We start from the raw sequence: 20,684 nt of genomic DNA, 5'->3' as shown, positions 1-20,684 counted from the left end.
TAAATATCTAATTATGTTTTACACTAGAAACTTTATCTTAGGTTACTGGTTTAGATGTTTTATATTTAAATTATTTTCACAGGGGAATTTTTTAGTTAAAGCATTTTTTTATATAAATCATTGATTTTTCAACTGAAAAAATTTTATGTTTTTGAAATAGAGAATGTGTCTACATTTCATCATGAGGAATGTTTTATGATTGAAATAATAAAAACATGAGTTATCAAGATTTATTTAAAACTATGATTTCTTTAAGATAATTTCTGATAATATTCTCTTTATTGATGTTTTGCAGTGAGGCCCACAGTAATAGAAACTGATGTTTATGTAAACAGCATTGGACCAGTTGACCCCATAAATATGGTGAGTAATTCATTTTAAAATATAGAAATCCAAAATATATGCCTTCATAATACAATGAATACATAATTTCTGATAACTGATACAGAATGAGTTCAGATTGCCATATACAAATACTCCATGGTAGGTATATAGAATTTGAAATAAAATACCCCTTATCTAAAAACTAGCATGTTATTCCAATACACTGAATTTGGTAAGACTATTCTATGGCACATATGAATGTCACCTGATCCATCAAGAATGTGTCTCTGAAGAAATCTGGAAAAAGAAAATCAAAAGCCCTTACAGGAAAGCAGTTAGTCTGAGATGGAGAAGGACTTCATGACAGAGAAAGCAGAGTGCCCTAAGTCAGAGAAATGAAACAGCCTCAAAAGATCAGGAGAACTTCCACAAATTTAGTGTTAACTCAGGCAAAAGGAATATTTAAGGTCCGTCTTTAGTATGATCTTGTAAGCCATCATAATAGGAAGTGCATGCATTGTGTTATGTTTGTATGCACTTGTATCTTTTGGGGTAAGAATGTCCAGAAGCTTTCAACAAGGGTATGTCGTGGTCAGATTGATATTTTCATTATCTTACTCATAACAGTACAGAAGATGGATGTAAAAGACCAAGATAAGAATTAGAGAAACCAGTTAAGGGGTTGTTGCATTAGTCTAGGCAATAGATCTCCAAGACTTTCAAGAGTACCAATTGAGCAAAACAAACAATACCACATTTAAGAAATATTAGATGAATTTTTCAGGTTTGATGACTCAGTGGTTGTACATGGGCTGACTGCAAGGTATTAAGCTGAATAATTTTGCAGATAGTAGTGGCTTCATTTAAGATACAGGCCTATGTGTCCCAAATGCAACAGGTACACTCAGGAGGAGTTGTCCAGCAAAGATTTGTATTATAAGCCTGCTTTTCTGGGAAGATGCTAGGACTGTATATTGGCATAGATCAGGAAGGAAAAGGGGGCAAGCAGCATACATTTATCTTAAAACCACAAGAATATGTGGGAAAATCCAAGGGGATAGTTAGATTAAGAAAAGCACTGGTTTGAGGATCAGACTGTATAATAAGATCAATGTGTGTAAAATACAGGTGGAATAAAGTTCAGAAAGGGGGCATAATCCAGTAAGTCAGAGGGGTAGAAGAACCAAGAAAAGAAGACATATTATTCTCTAAGGGGTTAAAAAGAACAACAAATAGAGGAATAGTAATGAATTGCCCATGTACCTTAAATTAAATGAGAAATAGATTAAATGAGGCCTACTGGAATTAACAATTAGGTGGTGTTTATCTCTGTTAGATGAAATTTGTTAAAATGGTGTATTAGTCATGGTTCTCTAGAGGAACAGAATCAACAGGAAGTATGATAATAAAAAGGGAATTTATTAGATTGGCTTACACAACCAGAAGCTGGTAGTCCGCAATAGCCATCTGTAGGCTGGAGAGCTGGAGGAAACAGTAGCAGCACAGTCCAAGATGCTGAAGCCTCAGAACCAGAGGGATCAATGTTGCTATCCTAGTCCAAGACTGAAGGCTTCTGGAGATTCCCTGGAGAATCACTGGCAGAGTCCACTTTGGAAGATTGAAGGAGTGAGAGTCTGACATCCTCAGGCAATCGCAGCAACAATCAAGACCCCATTCAAGAAGCATCTAGCTTGCATCTGCTGCAGCTTCTCTGTTCTTTCAACTTTCATTCTCATCCAAGCCTCCAACGTTATTGGATGGTCCTGCCCCCACTTAGGGAGGGTCTTCACTTCACTCTCCCACATGCCAATCATTCCTAGACACAGTCTCACTGACACACCCAGAAGCCTCTTAGTCTTCAGCATCTCTTTATCCAATCAAGTTGACCATTTAAATCAACCATGACATATGGTGAAGGTAGGGAAAAGAAACCCGTTGAATGGAACCTCATCTTCCATCTTCAGAACTGGTCCCATTATTGAATGTTAGTGCCCTGAGCACTGAAGATACAGATAGGTCCTGCTAGGACAGTTATGTAATAAGAAACTGGTTTGAGGTGCTGAGGAGGGAGTAGGATTGTGGATTTAATTTTATGAACAAATTATTCAAGAAACTTGGCCTAGAAGAGGATCAGATAAGAGTACAGGGGTAGACAGGAGGAATAAGTTCTAGTGCTTTGCAGCATGGAATGACTATAGTTTACAACAATTTATTATGTTTCATGAGGAACTAGAATAGTTCAAATGTTCCCAGTACAAGGGAATTATAAATGTTTCAGGAGATGGAACTCCTAAGCATCTTGATTTGATCATTATAAATTATATATAAGTATCAAATCACCACACTGTAGCTCATAACTATGTAAAATTATCATGTATTGTGTTAAAAATTAAAAAAAAAAAGACTCTTAAGAATATGGAGGTGGAGAAGGTACAGAGAATGAGAGAATAAGAAAATATAGAGAGGGACATTTAAGAAGGAGACAATGAAGTGTGCTATTTATTTTTTATACATAGAGTTTTATTATTATTTGTGATACTATTTGAAGGACTAATTTATAATAAACAACAGAAATTATTAAAAATAGACTGCAATGTTCTGCTTCAATTCCTATTACACCCTTTCTGTGATTTAAACTATAGGGTCCTATGTAATGGACTCATCGTGTTGTACTGTTCATCTCCTTTGATTTTTCTGTGGGTATTATTAGTCTTCTAGGGTTGCCTTAACAAAGTAGTAAAAAATGTGACATCGAAGCAACAGCTCAGAGTGATGGCTGGTCTGGTTTCTTCTTAGGCCTTTCTCTCTGTAAATGGTCATCTTATTGAGCATCCTCACATGGCTTATCCTCTGGGATTGTTCATCCCTGGTATCTCTTTGTATCAAATTTTCAGTTCTTATTACAAGTCAAATTGGATTAGGACCCACCCTGAGGGCCTCATTTTAAAATAATCTTTTCTTAAAAGGCCCTATCTCCAATTATAGTCGCATTCGGAGATACTAGATATGAGGGCTTCAGCATGTGAATTTTGGGGGTAACTCAATTCAGCCCAAAGAAAATTATCTGACATCAAAGATAATTCTCTGACATTTTGCTGATGTTCTTCCTCACTTAATTTATTCACTTATTACTAGAGTCAAAAATTATCTTTTTATTGCAGGCATTAATCACTTTATACTTGGGGAACCATCCTAATATACTAAACTCTGCCTGTGTTCCCTTATTCCTCTAGTATGATAGCCACACTCCGTTTTTCTGCTCGTAAATATGATGCTCACATCCGTAACTGGCATTCACTTTCACAGCTGTTTGCGCTGATTTCTGTAGTGACAGCATGTGATCCATGGCGTAACTGACATCTTTGTCACCATAATGTAAATGAATAGGAACTGGCTGTGGATAGATTGATTCTGAGAGGATGGAGGGATGTCCTGATAGTCTGGCCCAGAAGTTGCTCTTAAATTAGGAGCTCACACCATGGAAATATGGGGCTGAAGCCAATCTTTGTAAGAAATTTGCTAAACCTCTGCAAGAAAAGGGAAAGAACCTTAACAAAAAGGAAAGAGGAAGAAAAAAAAGGCAGGGGGGATGAATAGCAGACTGTCGGAACCCATCCTTTTAAGGATGTGAGAGCTGAGGTAGTAAAAGAAACAACAGATTTGGCAAGAAAATGAAGGTACAATAGTGCCAACAAGAAAGAAAGGGAATAGGAAGTTTCAATGAGATTTTAATGTGAGCTTTGCCCCAAATTCCTACACAATCTGTTGATTTTTATAAAGAGAAAACATGTTATGTACCTGTGTGTAATAATGTTAAATTTTTAACATCATGCAAAGAAGAGTTTCCTAAGGTAATACATTATTTAAATGTTAATTTTTCTTTTGAATCCTAAAATATTCCGTTTCTAGGTAACCAATACCTGGAGAAGATAAGCCTATTGAGCATGTGATAAACTCTGCATTTTCCTGAATTAGCTATTTTTTTTGTTGTGAGGTTTTGTTTTCAACTTTCCAAAATTCATTAAGTAACAACTGTAGTCATTAAAATAAAGAGACATAAGATTCAAAGCTCTATCAGTAATCTGGAAACTCTTTGACATGAATGGGTACCCAGAGGCTTCTATGATAATCTTCCTCTATAAAAGATTCATGCTAGTATAGGTTTTGTTTTTCCAGTAGGGCAAATTACACACTTGTAACCTTGGACAGTGATACTTTTTTAAAAAGCTAATTAAATGAAATTGCTATTGAAAATAGTGATAGTAAAACAAGTTAGCGAAAACTCTATGGAACAGTTATAGTGTTTATTAAAGAAAAGCATTGTCAAAGAAGGAATTAATAAGAAGCTCACATAGTAGACTATTTTAACTAAACAATGCAGGAAAATTAGAATTCACTTTTCATAAAATGAACAAAATTGCTTTGAATGTGAGTGTAATCAAGCAAGGAAACTTGAGCATAATTAAGCAAGCAGAAAAGTAGTAATTTTTTTTTTTTAGTTTCTCTTCTTAACTACTCATACAATTTAAGTGGCTGGAAGGAACAAAATTAAAATATTGGCTTAACTGTTTTCTTTTTTTTAAGTTAGCCAAAATTTCCTTTGTTGCAAGGTGAATGTTTCTTTTGAAGCTTGGCTACATAAAATAACATTTCTTTAAATTACTGATAAGCCTAAAACATCATTCTACAATAAGATTTGTTTTTCTTTTCTGTTTATAGGATTACATTGATATTTTCAATCTCACTGTCCCTATCAAAAATATATTCAATAATTACATCTTAAGTGATGAGTGAATCAGTCAATGAGTCGATCATTTCTTTAATTCTCTTTTTAAGAATTTATAGTCAAAAAGCAAAAACATTTAATGAAAAAATGGAGTGACTCAGGGAGTTCCACTTTATGTTCCAATTAAATATATCTTACACACAAGTAGAAAAAAATATGCAAGTAGAACTGAAGGCGAGAGAGAGTTAATAGTATTAAGTTAGACTAGAATTGAAGCATGTTTTAATCACTTAGCTTTACAAGTTTAGAGGTTTGTTGTAGTCTTTTGAGTACATGTCTTAGCAACTCCTTACTAACAAGTACACCGTTCAAAGTTATAATGATTCTTCAAGACAAGTCAAGAAGAATGAGAGCTCTAGGAAGTTCTAGATGATATTACAGTTATCTAAAATAGGTTACAGCACAAGATTAGTAAGTACAAACATAGCTATAATGGAAAAGTACAGGTATGATTTGGACATGGGTTTACTCATAGGGACTGGTAATCCTTATAACTATATTGGACTACCAGTTTGAAGAGGTGACTAACACAGGAACTTTGAAAATGAGAAACAAGAGAGAAAAAGATTATAAAAACAAGAGAGAAACAGATTATAAAAATTGGTGAAAAATGAGAACTCAGTTCATATATGAAGAGCTTAATACTTGCCATTCTAATTATAAAAGTGACATGTCATATAGTCCTAGAATTTGCTTCTGAAGCTGGATAGACTCTTCCTGCTATAAATTCTAATTGGTCTTTGTAAGAGAGACAAATAGGACTGAGGAATAGAAGGGCACCAGCTATGAAGAGAATAATTTAAAAAGATATGGGGTACCAGCTGGGCTATACTGTAACTCCCTGACAAAAAGAGTGACAAAGGACCAGGAGTACAAACACAATTGAGTAAATTTAGTAAATAAATGAAGTAAGTTTATACTGGCCACAATATAAATATCTAACAAAAATAACCCCTTTCAGACTTCTTTTAACAAAAAAGGAAAATCCAGTTGCTCCCTGTGAAAGGCAAAAATAAGTATATTTAGAGCTACAAAACTCATAAACATTATTCATTATTGAATGGTAATAAAGGATTTTTCTCAGCAATAATTTTTTTTTGTTTTGCATTCATTTAAATAGAATGGCCAAACAGCAAAAATTAACTTGGGTTGTGTGTGTGTGTGGGGAGGGGGGTAAAGTTAAAGAAGCTATATTAACATTCAAGTATTTGTATTTTGTTGTCCTTTACCTGTCTCATTTTGATAATAAACCCAGACATGCAACTTTTGTTTAATTATATATTGAGAAAGATACTGTGCAGAGGAAATTTTTTCTTCATATTATTTTTCATTGCAAGTGCCACATTTCTCCATCGTGGTTCATACAACTGGCTCTAATATTTCATAGGTTGATCGATCACTGTCTCTCTCCACTCTTTCACTCTTGGCTCTTTCTTCATTCCCTACCTCCCTTCCTCCAGAGCTCTCTCTGTTTTGCTTCTAGATTCACGGAGACAAAGCCTTAGACATAGCTTTTCTATATCAAAGAAAAATTTTTATTCCTTTTACTATATTAATAAGCAATAGTCACTCCCTGCCAAGTGCATTAACTTGAGGAATTAGGAACAGCAAGAGCTGCACGGAAACAAGATATTTTTTTTTTCCTATCTAAATAATAGACCTACATCTGCAGCAAAAGAGAAAGATTTAAACCTTCTTGGAAGTGATGAATTGCAAAATTTGAAGAAAAGCATTTATACTTTACCATTTTATGTTTATTTTCTTAGTTTGTATATTTTAATAATTTTAATTTTTTTATTTCTGAGTGTTAATTTTTCTTTTGTCACTTGTTGATATAAAATCTATTGCTTTTGACAGATCTTATTTTAAAACGACATGAAATTTAGTTATTCTTTGACTCAACAGTAGCAGAGATAAAATAAAAAATATAGGGAACATTAAAAAATTAAATTAAAAAAATTAATGGTGGTACATTCCTGTAATCCTAGTGGCTGGGGAGGCTTAGGCAGCAAAAGTGAGGCACTAAGGAACTCAGTGAGACTCAGTCTCTAAATAAAATACAAAACAGGACTGGGAATGTGGCTCAGTGGTCAAGTGCCACCAAGTTCAATCCCTGGTACCTCCCTACCCCCCCAAAATATAAGAAAATAGATATACCCTGTGAATATATAAATTGACCTCTATATATTCAAAAATTTTAAAAAAAATTTATCTCTTTGTTTTAAATTACATTTGTTTAAATTACATTTTGTTTAAATTACATTCAAACATTTATTTTTATTTAATGGTGTTGTCATATTTATTTACCCTTCATATGTGGCAATTGGTGTGTTGGTTTTTAAGTTAAAAAAGATAAGGCCTCCTTCTTTCAGATATGCATAAAGTCTATCAAGGAAGATGAGAAAAAAATTAGAGTATATAAAAGGGAAAGGTCAGGAAAATGTCTGTGTGTAATTCAATATAGATTTTAAATTATAAATGATGACTTAATGCTGTATTTTCTTTTTAGTTAATTAATTTATTTATTTAGGTACTGGCGTTTGAACCCAAGGGCATGTAACCACTGAGCTACATTCCCAGTCCTTTTTATTTTGCATTTTGAGAGAGGGTCCCACTAGGTTGCTTAAGGCCTCACTAAATGGCTGAAATTGTCCTCGAATTTGCAGTCCTCCTTCATCAGGCTTCTGATTCACTGGGATTACAGACGTGTACTATGGTACCCTGAAATGCTGTATTTTTCTAAAACAGAATTTCAGAAAAAAAAAAAACAGTGTTTTTCTTGAATCCAGTGAAAATAGAAGAGAGTATCTGTGGAGTAGAGAAAGGGAAGTGAGAGGGAAGGAGAAGGGATAGGAAACGGGAAGAATGGTGGAATGAATCTGATCAAACATGTATGAATATACCTTGTGAATTCACCTTTATGTATACTTGTAATACACTAATTAAAAGAAAACTATAAATAAATAGAAGAAAACAGCAGGAGAGATGTGAGGAGGAAAAGGGGAAATACTGGGAACCAAATTGGAGTAAATTATATTCCCTGCTTGTATAATTATGCCTAAATAAACCCAATAATTTATATATATATATATATATATATATATATATATATATATATATAATATGAAACAATTAAAAATAAAAAACACATGCAATATAAGAAAATAGAAATTACATTTAGGTAAAGAAAAAAGTTAACATATCCTAGAGTATCTAGTGGCTACTATTGTTACTACAGTTTTAACTAATTTTATGTATATAGCTTTACCAAATGTTTCAATAACATATATATGGTTTTAAAACATTGCATCTTGGGGCTGGGGATGTGGCTCAAGCGGTAGCGCGCTTGCCTGTCGTGTGTGCGGCCCGGGTTCAATCCTCAGCACCACATACAAACAAAGATGTTGTGCCCGCCGAAAACTAAAAAATAAATATTAATATTCTCTCTCTCTCTCTCTCTCTCTCTCTCTCTCTCTCTCTCTCTTAAAAAAAAAAAAAAAAAAAAAACATTGCATCTTTCTATTTATTGTACTATGGGTATCATTTCACTTAATTACTTTTTGAGATAAGCATATATCTTACATAATATTAGAGATTATATTTGTACCATAATATATTTAATGATCTATTACTTAACATTTGGTTGTTTTTAATTTGTTTTGATTATGAATATTATTTATTAAATTCTTTTGGCCATTCAAAATTATTTCCTTAGGATAAAGTACACATTCCTGAACCTAGGATGATGTTTGTCTATTTTGAATTATTTTTTAGTAACATTTTTCAAGATGGAGTCCTAATATTGTTACAATCTAGAGTCCTATGGCTTAGTGCATGTAGAATAGTTCTGCACAGCATGGTAATTCTGGCCTCTGGCTACATTTGAGGGGGAAAGTGCTGGCAGAATATGAGCCTTATTTATTTCAGTTTATGATTTTTTCATACAGGTAAATTAAAGCCTGGTTTTAGCCTCACTTTCAACTTTACTCTTCCAAGCCCCTACTTCATATGTCAAGTGTTATAGTTGATTGAAATATATACTATGATTCCTTATTTTTTAATTTAAAATTGAATTACTTAAACTATTTGATAATTATCAAGGACTTTCAATGCTGAACTCAGTTATTATATAACCTGTTTGTTTCTTTTCTTAATATAAAATTTATTTATAGGATGAGAGTGACAAGTTATCACTTTGCTAATAATATAAAACACAGCAAAACTAATTCACATCTGGGAAAAAGGGGTAGTAGCATTGCCTTAGATAACTTCAGGCAGCTAATATTTTGCCCTAGGAGATTACAATCTGAAACTACATACAGGTTCATATATTAGTTGAATGATGGAAACCAAATGTACTCTTAATTGTATGTACATATTCTCATATAGCAGTTAATATGGAGAGCTAGTATATATAAAAGAAGGTATCCCACATGATTCAATTTGAAGAATAGTGACCATTTATGAATATTAACTCTAAATTTAAAGTCTGAAAATTATGCAACTAGATTTCAGTTACTTGGAATTGAATTTTAATTGACTCAATTTCTTTCTTTACTATCCTTTTCTTCTTTCTCCTCTTCTTCCTCCTTCTTTTCTATTTCTCACTTTTTGTTAATTTATTTCTTCTATAAACCATCTTTCACTCTAATCTAGGAGAGAATTAGGCAGGATCAATTGTCAGGAGTCTAGTACATATAAAATTAATGAATTGTCAGGAGTCTAGTACATATAAAATCACTGAGAAGTTGATGGAAACTTAAAACAAAGTTTCAAATCTTAATAATCCCAAATTATAGATAAGAAAAAGGTAAGTTGTTCTTTAAAAGAAAAATCCAAATTCTCAGACAGCTGTACTGTAGATTTTGGTTTAGTAGTCTGGGGGCAAGTTAATAAATCTGGCTATGAAGAAATTTAATTAATTAAGCTTGTCAGCTGCTATTTTTTTTTTTCTTGTTTTTTGAGGCATGGTCTTGCTATATTGCTTAGGACCTAAATTGCTGAGATTGGCCTACAACTTGTGATCCTCCTTCCTCTGCTTCCCAAATTGGAATTATAGGCATGTGCTACTGTGCCATGCCTGGCAGCCACTATCTTAAACCATCTTTCACTATAAAGTAGGAGGGAATTAGGCAGGATTAATTGAATGTGACTGATACATACAGATGGGAACTATTTTTGTGAAGAAGCATCACTGGGAAACACTAAACTCATCTTAGCTTTAAACCCCACTTATAGTTAGAACATTTTTAGCAAGATAATTTCCAACATTTTATAATGTTTCCATAATTAATCAGACTGGGAAAGACCATAGGGATGATCTTGCCTGGTTCCCACATTCTACCAGGGTGAGTGACATGGTCAGTACTATATTTTAGCACATGGCTAAATGACTAACTCAGAACTGGGATGTGATTTACTCATTCCATCCAACCCCTGGACTTTGCACTGCACACAACTTCTCACTACTGCACACACCTTTGATACATTCAGCCATTCATTGTCTCATTGCTTATCTAAAAGTTATTTAAAAGTGTGTACATAATTAAAAGGCAATGCCTAGTCCTTAATTCAATGTTTTTTTTTTTAAATCTATAACAACAAAGGTTTTAAATAACTTACCTAAGTTTTATATCTTAGATTGGCAATGGATTTGAGACAATATTGGTTGTTCTGCAGTTTAATTAAAATAGGAAAGATAGTTTGTTTGAATGTCTTGACTTTGGACATTATAATGGAAGTTGTGAAAAAAATAATTATAGAAATACATCATGTATTATATATTATATAATGTATAAATTATGATAAGCCTTGGCATTTATAGTAGAAACACCCAGCATTGTGATACACATGATGGGATCCATACTATAAGACTGAGGTAAACACAGGAAGAAAAGCCTTCTAACAACCATGCCAACAGTGTCCTCCTGGTAGCAACCTACTGGAAGTGTTGGAAAATTCTTCATTTTCTGCATCGAGAATATGGAGAGTGGTAAGAAATCCATAAACTGGAAATAATATAAATAATTAATAACATGAGCAATGTGGGCTACTTCTAAATGTATCATTTCAAATATAGGGTTCTCTTTTGCTTAGGAAGACAATTTCAGACAGCAGTTAATGTATGTTGACTAAGTACAATTATGGAAATATTTTCTATAGAATATAGAGCAATTGATGCAGTTATCTACCACTGACTCAAACTATCACAGATGTTGCACATGTGGATGCAAATCACAATTTCCAACTGGTGATGTGGCTTTTTCAGGAAGAAGAGTCTTAACCAAAATATCAAGTATCCACTGCAGAAAATCCTTTACTGTGCTTTTAATTGGGGGCAATCTAGTAAGCAAGGTAGTTTCTATGCATGTATGTATCTGCTGTCTGTTTTAGTCAGTTTTGTGTCACTGTGTCAAAATACCTGAAAAATCAACTTAGAGGAGGAAAGTTTATTTGGGGTTCAGGCTTTCAAAGGTCTCAGTTCACAGACAACCAACTCATTATTCTGGGCCCAAGGTGAGGCAAAATGTCATGGAAGTGGGGTTGAGTGGCAGAGAAAGACAACTGAAGTTGCTCCCTTTGTATCAGCCAGGAAGCAGAGAGAGAGCAGAAGGGTAAGTGAGTGCAGGAAGAATGAATCTTTCCAGGACACATCCCCAGTGACCCACCTTTTTCAGCCATTCCCCACATTCCTACAGTTACCACCCAATTAGTCCATTCAAACTGGAAGGACAGGATGGATTAGGTGGCATCTCACACAATCTGATTATTTCACCTCTGAATAGTCCTGCATCAACACAGGAGCTTTGGGGGGACACTTCATAGCCAAACCAGAATACTGTTATACTATATTTTGTACTTAGGTAGTTTGCTACAAGCAGATTAAGCATATTCATTCATTCAGATATTCCACAATGATAACAGGGATATAAATGTCATTATAATTAAAAATATGATAAAAGAGAGGACAGTATGAAATAAGTAACCAGAACTAGTAATTGGGAAAATATGAATTTTATCTCTCTAGATTACAAATTTATGTCTCATGTGGATAATGTTATAGTGAAGAGGTTAAAGTTGTGGGATATGTGATCAAAATTTCTTACTTGCTGTATGACCTTGGAAAGTTATTTTCTTATATCAGAGTGGGAAAATTCAGAATAGTATGAGAAGATAGAACTTGAAAATGTAATCATTTTGCAAACACAATTTGATCGACTCTAGAAAGCAAATGAGAATGCTGTGAGGAAAATTACTTTTAGCTTTATCTGCTTAAATGAAAGATTACCAAATGTACATTTGAATTTAATTAAAGTCTTATGAAAACATTTCTAATTTAGTAAAAGTAGTAGACTCAGAGTGAATCTCATGCTTTTGCTTAATTGTTTTATTTTTCTTTTATAGAAATGAAACACATGGTAGTTTTTATTAAGGCCTTATGAAACCGTGAATGTCCATTACTGCTGTTTTAGATCTGTGATGGTTAATTTTTAAGTGTTACCTTGGTGCCTCTGGTACTCAGATATTTGGTCAAACACCAACCTAGATTTTTCTGTTAAGGTATTTTTTATATGTGATTAACATTTTTCATTCAATCAGATGAAGGCTTAAAATACTGACATCCTAAGAGGAAGAAAGATATTTGGACTTGCCAGCCTCCATCATGTTATGTGAGCCAATTCTTTAAAATAGACCAAGCTACTCTCTCTTCCATCTGTCCCTCTATCTTATTGGTGAAGTTTCTCTGGAGAACCCTGGCTAATATAAATTTCTAAAGGTAGTTCCCACTGCAGATCGCAGAGTACTTTTTTATATATCAGGAAGCTAAGCTTCTCTATTATGTTGTAAATTTCTTATTGATGTGAAGTTCATTTATTATTTCCCTCTTTTTTTGTAGGGTTTACTTGTTCTGTGATTATACTGTTCAATGTGTTCCCTTTGAAATTATACATGAAATATTGTAGAATATATATCCTGTAAAAAATTTTTGACAAAGTATGATGAAGAAAAGTAACACATAAAGTTTTAGAACTTTCAGTTTATAATCCTCATTTCAGTAATACATGAGTTCAAGCAATATCTATGTTTTCAGGTCAATTACTAGAAATTGGTAATTGTAGATAAAGTGGACAAAAACTCTTCCAGATGTTGAATATCCTATGTATTTGTGGAATGCACATTTCTTAACATACACAAAAGAATGAACTACATTTTTCATATGATTTGCATTCTTCAGTTTCCCCATTATGCCCTGTATTTCTTGTTCTTTTTTTCCTTCTTTCTTTCATTCTTTTTTTCCCCACCTTTTGGTACCAGGGATTGAACATAGGGGTCCTTAACCACTGAGCCACATCCCCTTGTTTTTTTTTTTTTTAATTGTTTATTTTGAAACAGGGTTTCACTAGTTGCTCACAGTTTGCTAAATTGCTGAGACTAGCTTTGAGCCTATGAAATTCTTGCCTCAGCCTCCCTAGCCACTGGGATTACAGACATGCACTACCACTCAGCTATGCCCTGCATTGTACTGTTTGTCCCTCTCCATTTATTAATTAATCCTAGTATGTATCTGAATGTTCCTATGTCCTTCAAGGTTCTGGTCAAATACAATTTTCTTTTTTTTAATATTTACTTTTTAGTTCTAGTTGGACACAATACCTTTATTTTATGTATTTATTTTTTTGTGGTGCTGAGGATTTAACTCAGGCCCTTGCACAAGCTAGGCAAGTGCTCTACCACTGAGCCACATCCCCAGCCTAAATATAATTTGCATCATGAAATCTGTCTTAATATCCCATAACTGAAAATAATCTCTACTTTGATTTCACTTTATATATACCTTTCTTAAGTTTTATGGATTCCCAATTTTTATGTATAAATTCATACCAAGAGGTCCTATTGTTATCCATGCAAGACAAGCACAATGTAGAAGTAATTGGAACACCGGAAACAAAAACACAACACTTTATTAGCTGAATTCAGGGTTCATGGCTTTTTTTTTTACTTGAGAAAAATAGAGATGATATTATGGACATTTGTAAAACTCCTTGTGCTGTGGATTAGCTACATTCTCTCTACATGTCTCTATCTTTAATATCTCATTTCCTGCTAACCATAATTTAGCCTACCATTCTAACTTTACCATGTGATTAGACAGTTTAGGGAGAGTTTAATGCAAAGTGGAAAAATCAGATCAGGGTCAATCAAACTTTATGATGAAAGTATGCATCTATGTTAGTTGGCTAAGCAAATCTTATATTTTGTATGAAGTTTCTCCGATTACTAAAAAGACTATAATATTGAGTTAACATTTTAAAAATGTGAGATGTAGTGCATAGTTGCAAAGCTGACAATGTATTAATAAAATGACACCATGAATTGTTCAGTGCTTATAATTTGAATTGGTTAACTTAGAGATCAGGATGACCCACTTCTCACATTTTTTTCACTAATGCTGTTTTGTCAGTTAACTTGCAAGGAGATAAGCAAAGCATATAAAGTGCATTGGATCTCAAGTTTTAAATGCACTATTTCTTATTTCAAAACATTTACCCTAGGAAATATTGTGCTTGTTCTGAGTGAATAGAAGTCCCATTTCATATTTCCTCTTCTTATTTGTTATGTAGATGATTATAACCTCAAAATAGGAAAATAATACATGAGAACATAGTTTGATCATTTTCTGAAAATTCCCCTTAACACAAATGATTAAATGAAGTTGGATTTTTTGATTACTTACAAAAGAGTTCAGACTTGATTGACCTTCTTATCTCAATAAAGCATTTATTCAGGATTAGCAAGTTAAAAGGGCTTGGGTATATTAGCCTCTTCGAGGCTTTAGGAAGGATGGATTATCAAGACATATGCTCTGCATCTTTCACTCTTTAATCTTACATTTAAGAAATAACTGTGGGCTGAAAACTTCACTTTTCTTCAAGATGCATTGCTAAGGAAAATTTGACTCCTTGGAAGTTATAACCTTTCCAACAGTGCTGACTACTTTTAGAAGTCAGTGTTCTGAAGAAAGTCCTGGGCTGGAAAAATAACCAAGTGAAAGAATGCTTACCTAGTATGTGCAGGCCCCAGGATAGATCCCCAGCACAACATACATACATGCATGCATGCATACATACATAAAAACAAATACATAAATTTAATAGATTCTAAGCAGTATCCACAACTGCTAGTGAAGTTATACCTCTAGACAAATCAGTTTTCAGAAACCACATTAAATGTCCTGTTAGTCAGGAAAACTGCAGTTAAATATACCTACCAAGTAAAATGAGGTTCTCTCTATCACCCAATATTGGGTAGTGGCCAAATCATAATCCTGACAGGTGTCTCAAGCGGTTTCTGCTGTTTCATCCCATCCAAAAATATGACACAATTCTGCCAAATATCATTAACTAATTGTTCTTTCCAGGATATTCAATAGAATGAATATTTTAGTCAGCTTTTTCTCTGCTGTGATTAAAAGACCTGACAAGCACAGTTTTAGGAGAGGAAACATTTCTTTGGGGTTCACAGTTTCAGAGGTCTGTGTCTGTAGATGGCTGGCTCTTTTGCTGTGGCTGGAAGTAAGGCAGAATACCACAGCTCAACAGTGTGACAGAGAAAAACAGCTCAGGACATGACAATCAAGAATCAGAGAGAGCTGGGTGTGTGCAAGTCTGTAATCCCAGAGGTTTGGGAGTCTGAGGCAGGAGGGTCAGCCTCAGCAATGGTGAGGCACTTGGCAACTCAGCGAGACTCTGTCTCTAAATACAATACAAAATAGGTCTGAAGATGTGGCTCAGTGGTTGAGTGCCCCTGAGTTCAATCCCTAATACCTGCCCCCTCCCCCCAAAAGAATCAGAGAGAACTCCCCTCACCATGGACAACATATAAACTCCAAGAACACGTCCCCAGAAACCGACCTCTTCCAACCATACCCTTCCTGTATACAGTCACTGCCCATTTAATACCTATTAGAGAATTAATGCACTGATAAGGTTAAGGCTCTCAAAACCTGATTATCTCACCTCTACATTTTATTGTGTGGTCTCACACATGAGCTCTGGGGGGACACCTCATATCTAAACCACAACAATGAGGTTTCTTTCTATTCACATTTACAACTAAAACAAAAGTCATGTCATTAGCATGGTTTCGCTGTTAGATTCTAAAGAGTTAATCATTTCTTTCAGATGAAGTGGCTACCTGAATAAATCATAATTGACTAAAAAAATTTTAAATGACATCAAGCCTGAGAAGGGGGCCACAATAGGAATTATTGATAACATTAGTTACACCAGTGATACTGTATATAGTGATCCATTAGCCGTACTGAATGACGGCACACATTATATACTGGTACATTAATATTACTCAGTAAGATAATTAAGCATCTCCTGGATAAATATGCTTCATTAGCATGTATTATGTCATATGTTTATGTCTCCACTCAAGTTACAAACAGTATATTAGCAAAATTGTGGCAATGGAAATCACAAAGCTTACATGGCTACAAAAATACTTTCAGCACAGTTGGATTCTGTGCCACACTGACATTAAAAAAAGTCAAAGTTTTAATTATCACATGACAACCAATAAAATGTGATGAGAGGGTCACAATGAAAATTTAATTTTGTGCACAGACTTTATGTCTTTACATCCACACAAAACAATAATCAGCATGCAATAGATGCTAAATATATTGAATAATTGCATATTACATCATTATATGAAAAAAATCATACATAATAGTTCATATACTTATAATACAGTTACTTACATTATATATATAAATTATTACATATTAATACATATAATACCATAATAAATAACATATCACATTTAATTACATAATATGTGGGCTGTTGTTGGATTTCAGTATATATTTGCTTTTCCAAATTGCAACATTGCTCATTGAAAATAGATGAAATACAGTTTCCCTCTCAATTTATCTCTATATTTCAGTTAAGCAAATTCCAAGTTCCATATTCATAAGTTGAGCCTTAGCCCTCACATATTAGTCTTCCTGACACTTTTAAAAAATGTTTTCATTCATTAATCAAACTCCCAATTATACTTCCATTTGTTATATTAAATATTTCACAAATTGGCCACTGATTGTAAATATCCTGTCAAGGGCAGGTAACTAGGCTCTCCCACAAGTAACTCATGTAATAGCTTATATTCTTCAGTTTATTTTTTGTTCTCTTAATTTCTAAGTTATGAACACACAGACACACACGCACATCTTTTTAATTCCCTATCTTCATAGCACTATTACTGTATTCTTATTCATTAATTATTTTGAGTAACTTTTAATGCTTATAATATAGCAGACATTTAGGATACAAAGGTAAATAATACCTAGTTACCTCCTCCTGTTCTCTAACTGAGCGACTTTTTGTTAATAGTTACTTGCTGATTATGCCCAGTCTGTCCACTCTTGGAATCATCAGCCTCACTTTTGAAGCACCATAGCATGTATGTGATATGGAGTTGAGCTTGGAATTCAGTCTTGCAATGGCTCAGTTTCTCTATCAGCCAATTATTAACCCTGTGATGTGGGTAGAATTAATCTGCCTTTATTTTAATCAGCAAATGTTACTGAAAAATAAAGATGATAGTAGTGCAAATTTCCTAGGTATTGAGAAAAATTTAGTGACATGCATGAGACAAGGAAAACTCTTAACATAGTGTTTCATGTGTTATAATTGCTCAAAGGACTTATATGTGGTAACTTGAAAACATTTGAAACCAGTAGACCTAAATAATTGGAGTTAATTTTTCAGACTAAAAACTTAATTAAGAAATTAGCTTTTTAGAATAAGCCTTCTAGATAATTTAGTAGCTATTTTCCTCTTAAATTTGTACTTAATTGTGATTTTTTTGTGATGTAATCATTATATAAATACCACAAATTAGTAACATTGCTGAAAAGATAAATTTATTTTTTAAAGCAAATTTGTGAGTTTACTTTTAACTTTAATGGCTACATCATACATATGACAAAAATTTGAATAACAGGTATAAACTAGAAGGAAATAAAACAATACCAGGCAGTAGAAATTGCCAGAAGTCTTGACTTTTATTTTATATAATCCACATACACAATTAAAGGAAAAGTTAAGAAAATGGCTATTTTTTTTCCTCTAAAAATATTGAGCTTAAGTGCTATTAATTAGCAGGAACTTTATAACTTGAAAATTTAAACTTTTGAAAAAAAAACACCTAAAATGGTGGCTTTACTAATATGTTATTATTATTCTTTTTATCCCTTAGGAGTACACAATTGATATAATTTTTGCCCAAACCTGGTTTGACAGCCGTTTGAAGTTCAATAGTACCATGAAAGTGCTCATGCTTAACAGTAATATGGTTGGAAAAATTTGGATTCCTGACACTTTTTTCAGAAACTCAAGAAAATCAGATGCACACTGGATAACAACTCCGAATCGCCTGCTGCGGATTTGGAATGATGGGCGAGTTCTATATACTCTCAGGTAATATTGTTTGAAAAATTTGTAGTTGCTCTAATTTATTTTCAAAACTAATAATTAATTAGTGTCTGCATTTTCTCCTTCTTCCAACTTGCAAATTTAGGAAATGTGTAGCTCTTTTTCTTCTGCTAAAATCTAAAATCCTGAAATGTTTTGGCAGTATTTAATCTCAGGGTTACTATTATGTGAAAAGTAACCTGTAATGCAAATTACTGAGATTTTTCTCTAGCATCCAATCTTGCTATAAAATTGTATAATCTGAATTTCAAACAACCTCAATTAATAAAACATACTTAAGAAAGTACTAGAAATTCCTCAAGAAATGATTGACATATAAGTTTGCTGTGCAAGGTTCAAATATATTTAGTTCATTTCCTTGAAGATATCTACTTATTAAAAATCATTCTTGGGGCTGAGGATATAACTCAGTTGGTAGAGTGCTTGGCTTGAAGGCACAAGGCCCTGGATTCAGTCCCCAGCACACAAACAAAACAAAACAAAACAAAAACATTCTTAATGGGAAAATATTCCCGATATATTAAGATGAAAAACTTCATAACACTTAACTATGTACAATTTGTTAATCTGGTGTATGTATGCCTGTATATGTGCATATGTATTGGTGAAGATCCTGAACTATAAATTTTTTAGCTATTATTATTTTTGTATTGGTTCTTTTTGGTAATACATGAAGTTGAATCTGTTTTAATATAATTATAAAAATATGGTGAAGTATGACTTTTTAAGTACCAAGATTTTATTAAAATATATACAGAAGTGATCTGATTGGCTGGAAAAGAGAACGTTAGAATTTTCATATTTAACTATGAATGTTATAATATCATTTAAGACTTTGAGATTTTAAAAAAGATTATTACATTCTAATCCTACATACTTCATTATTGTGGTCTCAAATCATGCTTTAAAATTAGACAAGAGAGTCTAATGATGGAAAATTGTCTTTATTTAATATTTATCTTTTCATCTAAATATAGATTGACAATTAATGCAGAATGTTACCTTCAGCTTCATAACTTTCCTATGGATGAACATTCTTGTCCACTGGAATTTTCAAGCTGTAAGTCAGAAAATACTTGATAATTTCATACAGTTTAGTCTCAAATATCATTTCTTTAAAAATGTAAAGCAAAATGAGAAAAAAAGACAGTTTTTAGAAGAGTGGATTATATTCAACTCTCTTAGATAAAACAATTACAAATAGTACATTAATTCCTTGCTTTTAAATTAAAAGACAATAAATAGGTAGTGAATGTATATACGTTTTATTAAATCATCTTTACAACTTTCAGTGTATGCAAGTCTATATTTCTTAGCTTGAATAAATAAAGGAATTCTTAAGATAGGTTTGTTTTCACATATTTTTACAGAGTAAAGAAAAATTGATTCAAAGTATATTCATTTTGCTGGAGGCAGCATCTAAATTTATTGCCTTGGATTTTAAAATGTTTCAAAAATTATTTGGGTGAAGAGTATTTACTACATGAAAGTAAATATTTGAAAGACTTTAATGAGTTGGAGATGAGCTTTTTTAATTAAAGGGAATAAATGTAACACAAGAGTGATTAGAACTAACTAAATTGAACCTAAAATTTTATTCCAAAAAACAGTTATATATTTTTATTGCAATATTAATTTTATTTTATGCTTATAAAAATGTATTATCATATATTCTTAGGAAAATACTGATCTAAAAAATAATTAGACAATATATATGACTTTTAAAAATGCTATTGCCTATATCCACAAATCATTTAATGCTGTTTTCCTTCCTTCACAATTGGATTTTTTTTTCACAGTTTACATTCTAGAACCTATTCTTAGTAGATTGTGATACAGGTATTTACTCATAAGTATTTCCCTACCTCTTCACTTAGTAAATTCTAAATATCTCTGTTGCCCTTTATTAAAGATTTTATTGGATTATCTTCATAAATTTTATTTTATTATATTAATGATCTTATATCTCACTCAATGTATAAAGACAGCTAAATCAGGGCAAAAGACTTGATAAATAGGAATTATCAAGGAAGAGTTGACATGTAAATATTGGATGATGTAGCATTTAG

General features: G+C 32.8%; 1 protein-coding gene across 2 annotated transcripts in view; it reads left to right on the top strand.

Moving 5' to 3' along the window:
- The window catches only part of Gabrg1 (gamma-aminobutyric acid type A receptor subunit gamma1), a 74,159-nt gene that overhangs the window by 35,009 nt on the left and 18,466 nt on the right, over positions 1 to 20,684 (top strand). For both annotated transcript variants that reach the window (XM_071614788.1, XM_027937819.2), the window contains exons 3-5: positions 296 to 363; positions 18,380 to 18,600; positions 19,593 to 19,675. In XM_071614788.1, coding sequence (XP_071470889.1) covers positions 296 to 363; positions 18,380 to 18,600; positions 19,593 to 19,675 — 372 coding nt within the window. The remainder of the gene's footprint in view (positions 1 to 295; positions 364 to 18,379; positions 18,601 to 19,592; positions 19,676 to 20,684) is intronic.

This window comes from Marmota flaviventris, chromosome 7 (genome assembly GCF_047511675.1).
Source record: "Marmota flaviventris isolate mMarFla1 chromosome 7, mMarFla1.hap1, whole genome shotgun sequence".
Taxonomy (NCBI): Eukaryota; Metazoa; Chordata; class Mammalia; order Rodentia; family Sciuridae; genus Marmota; species Marmota flaviventris.
The sequence above is the reverse complement of the archived record's forward strand: the minus strand, read 5'-3'. Positions and strand labels throughout refer to the sequence as shown.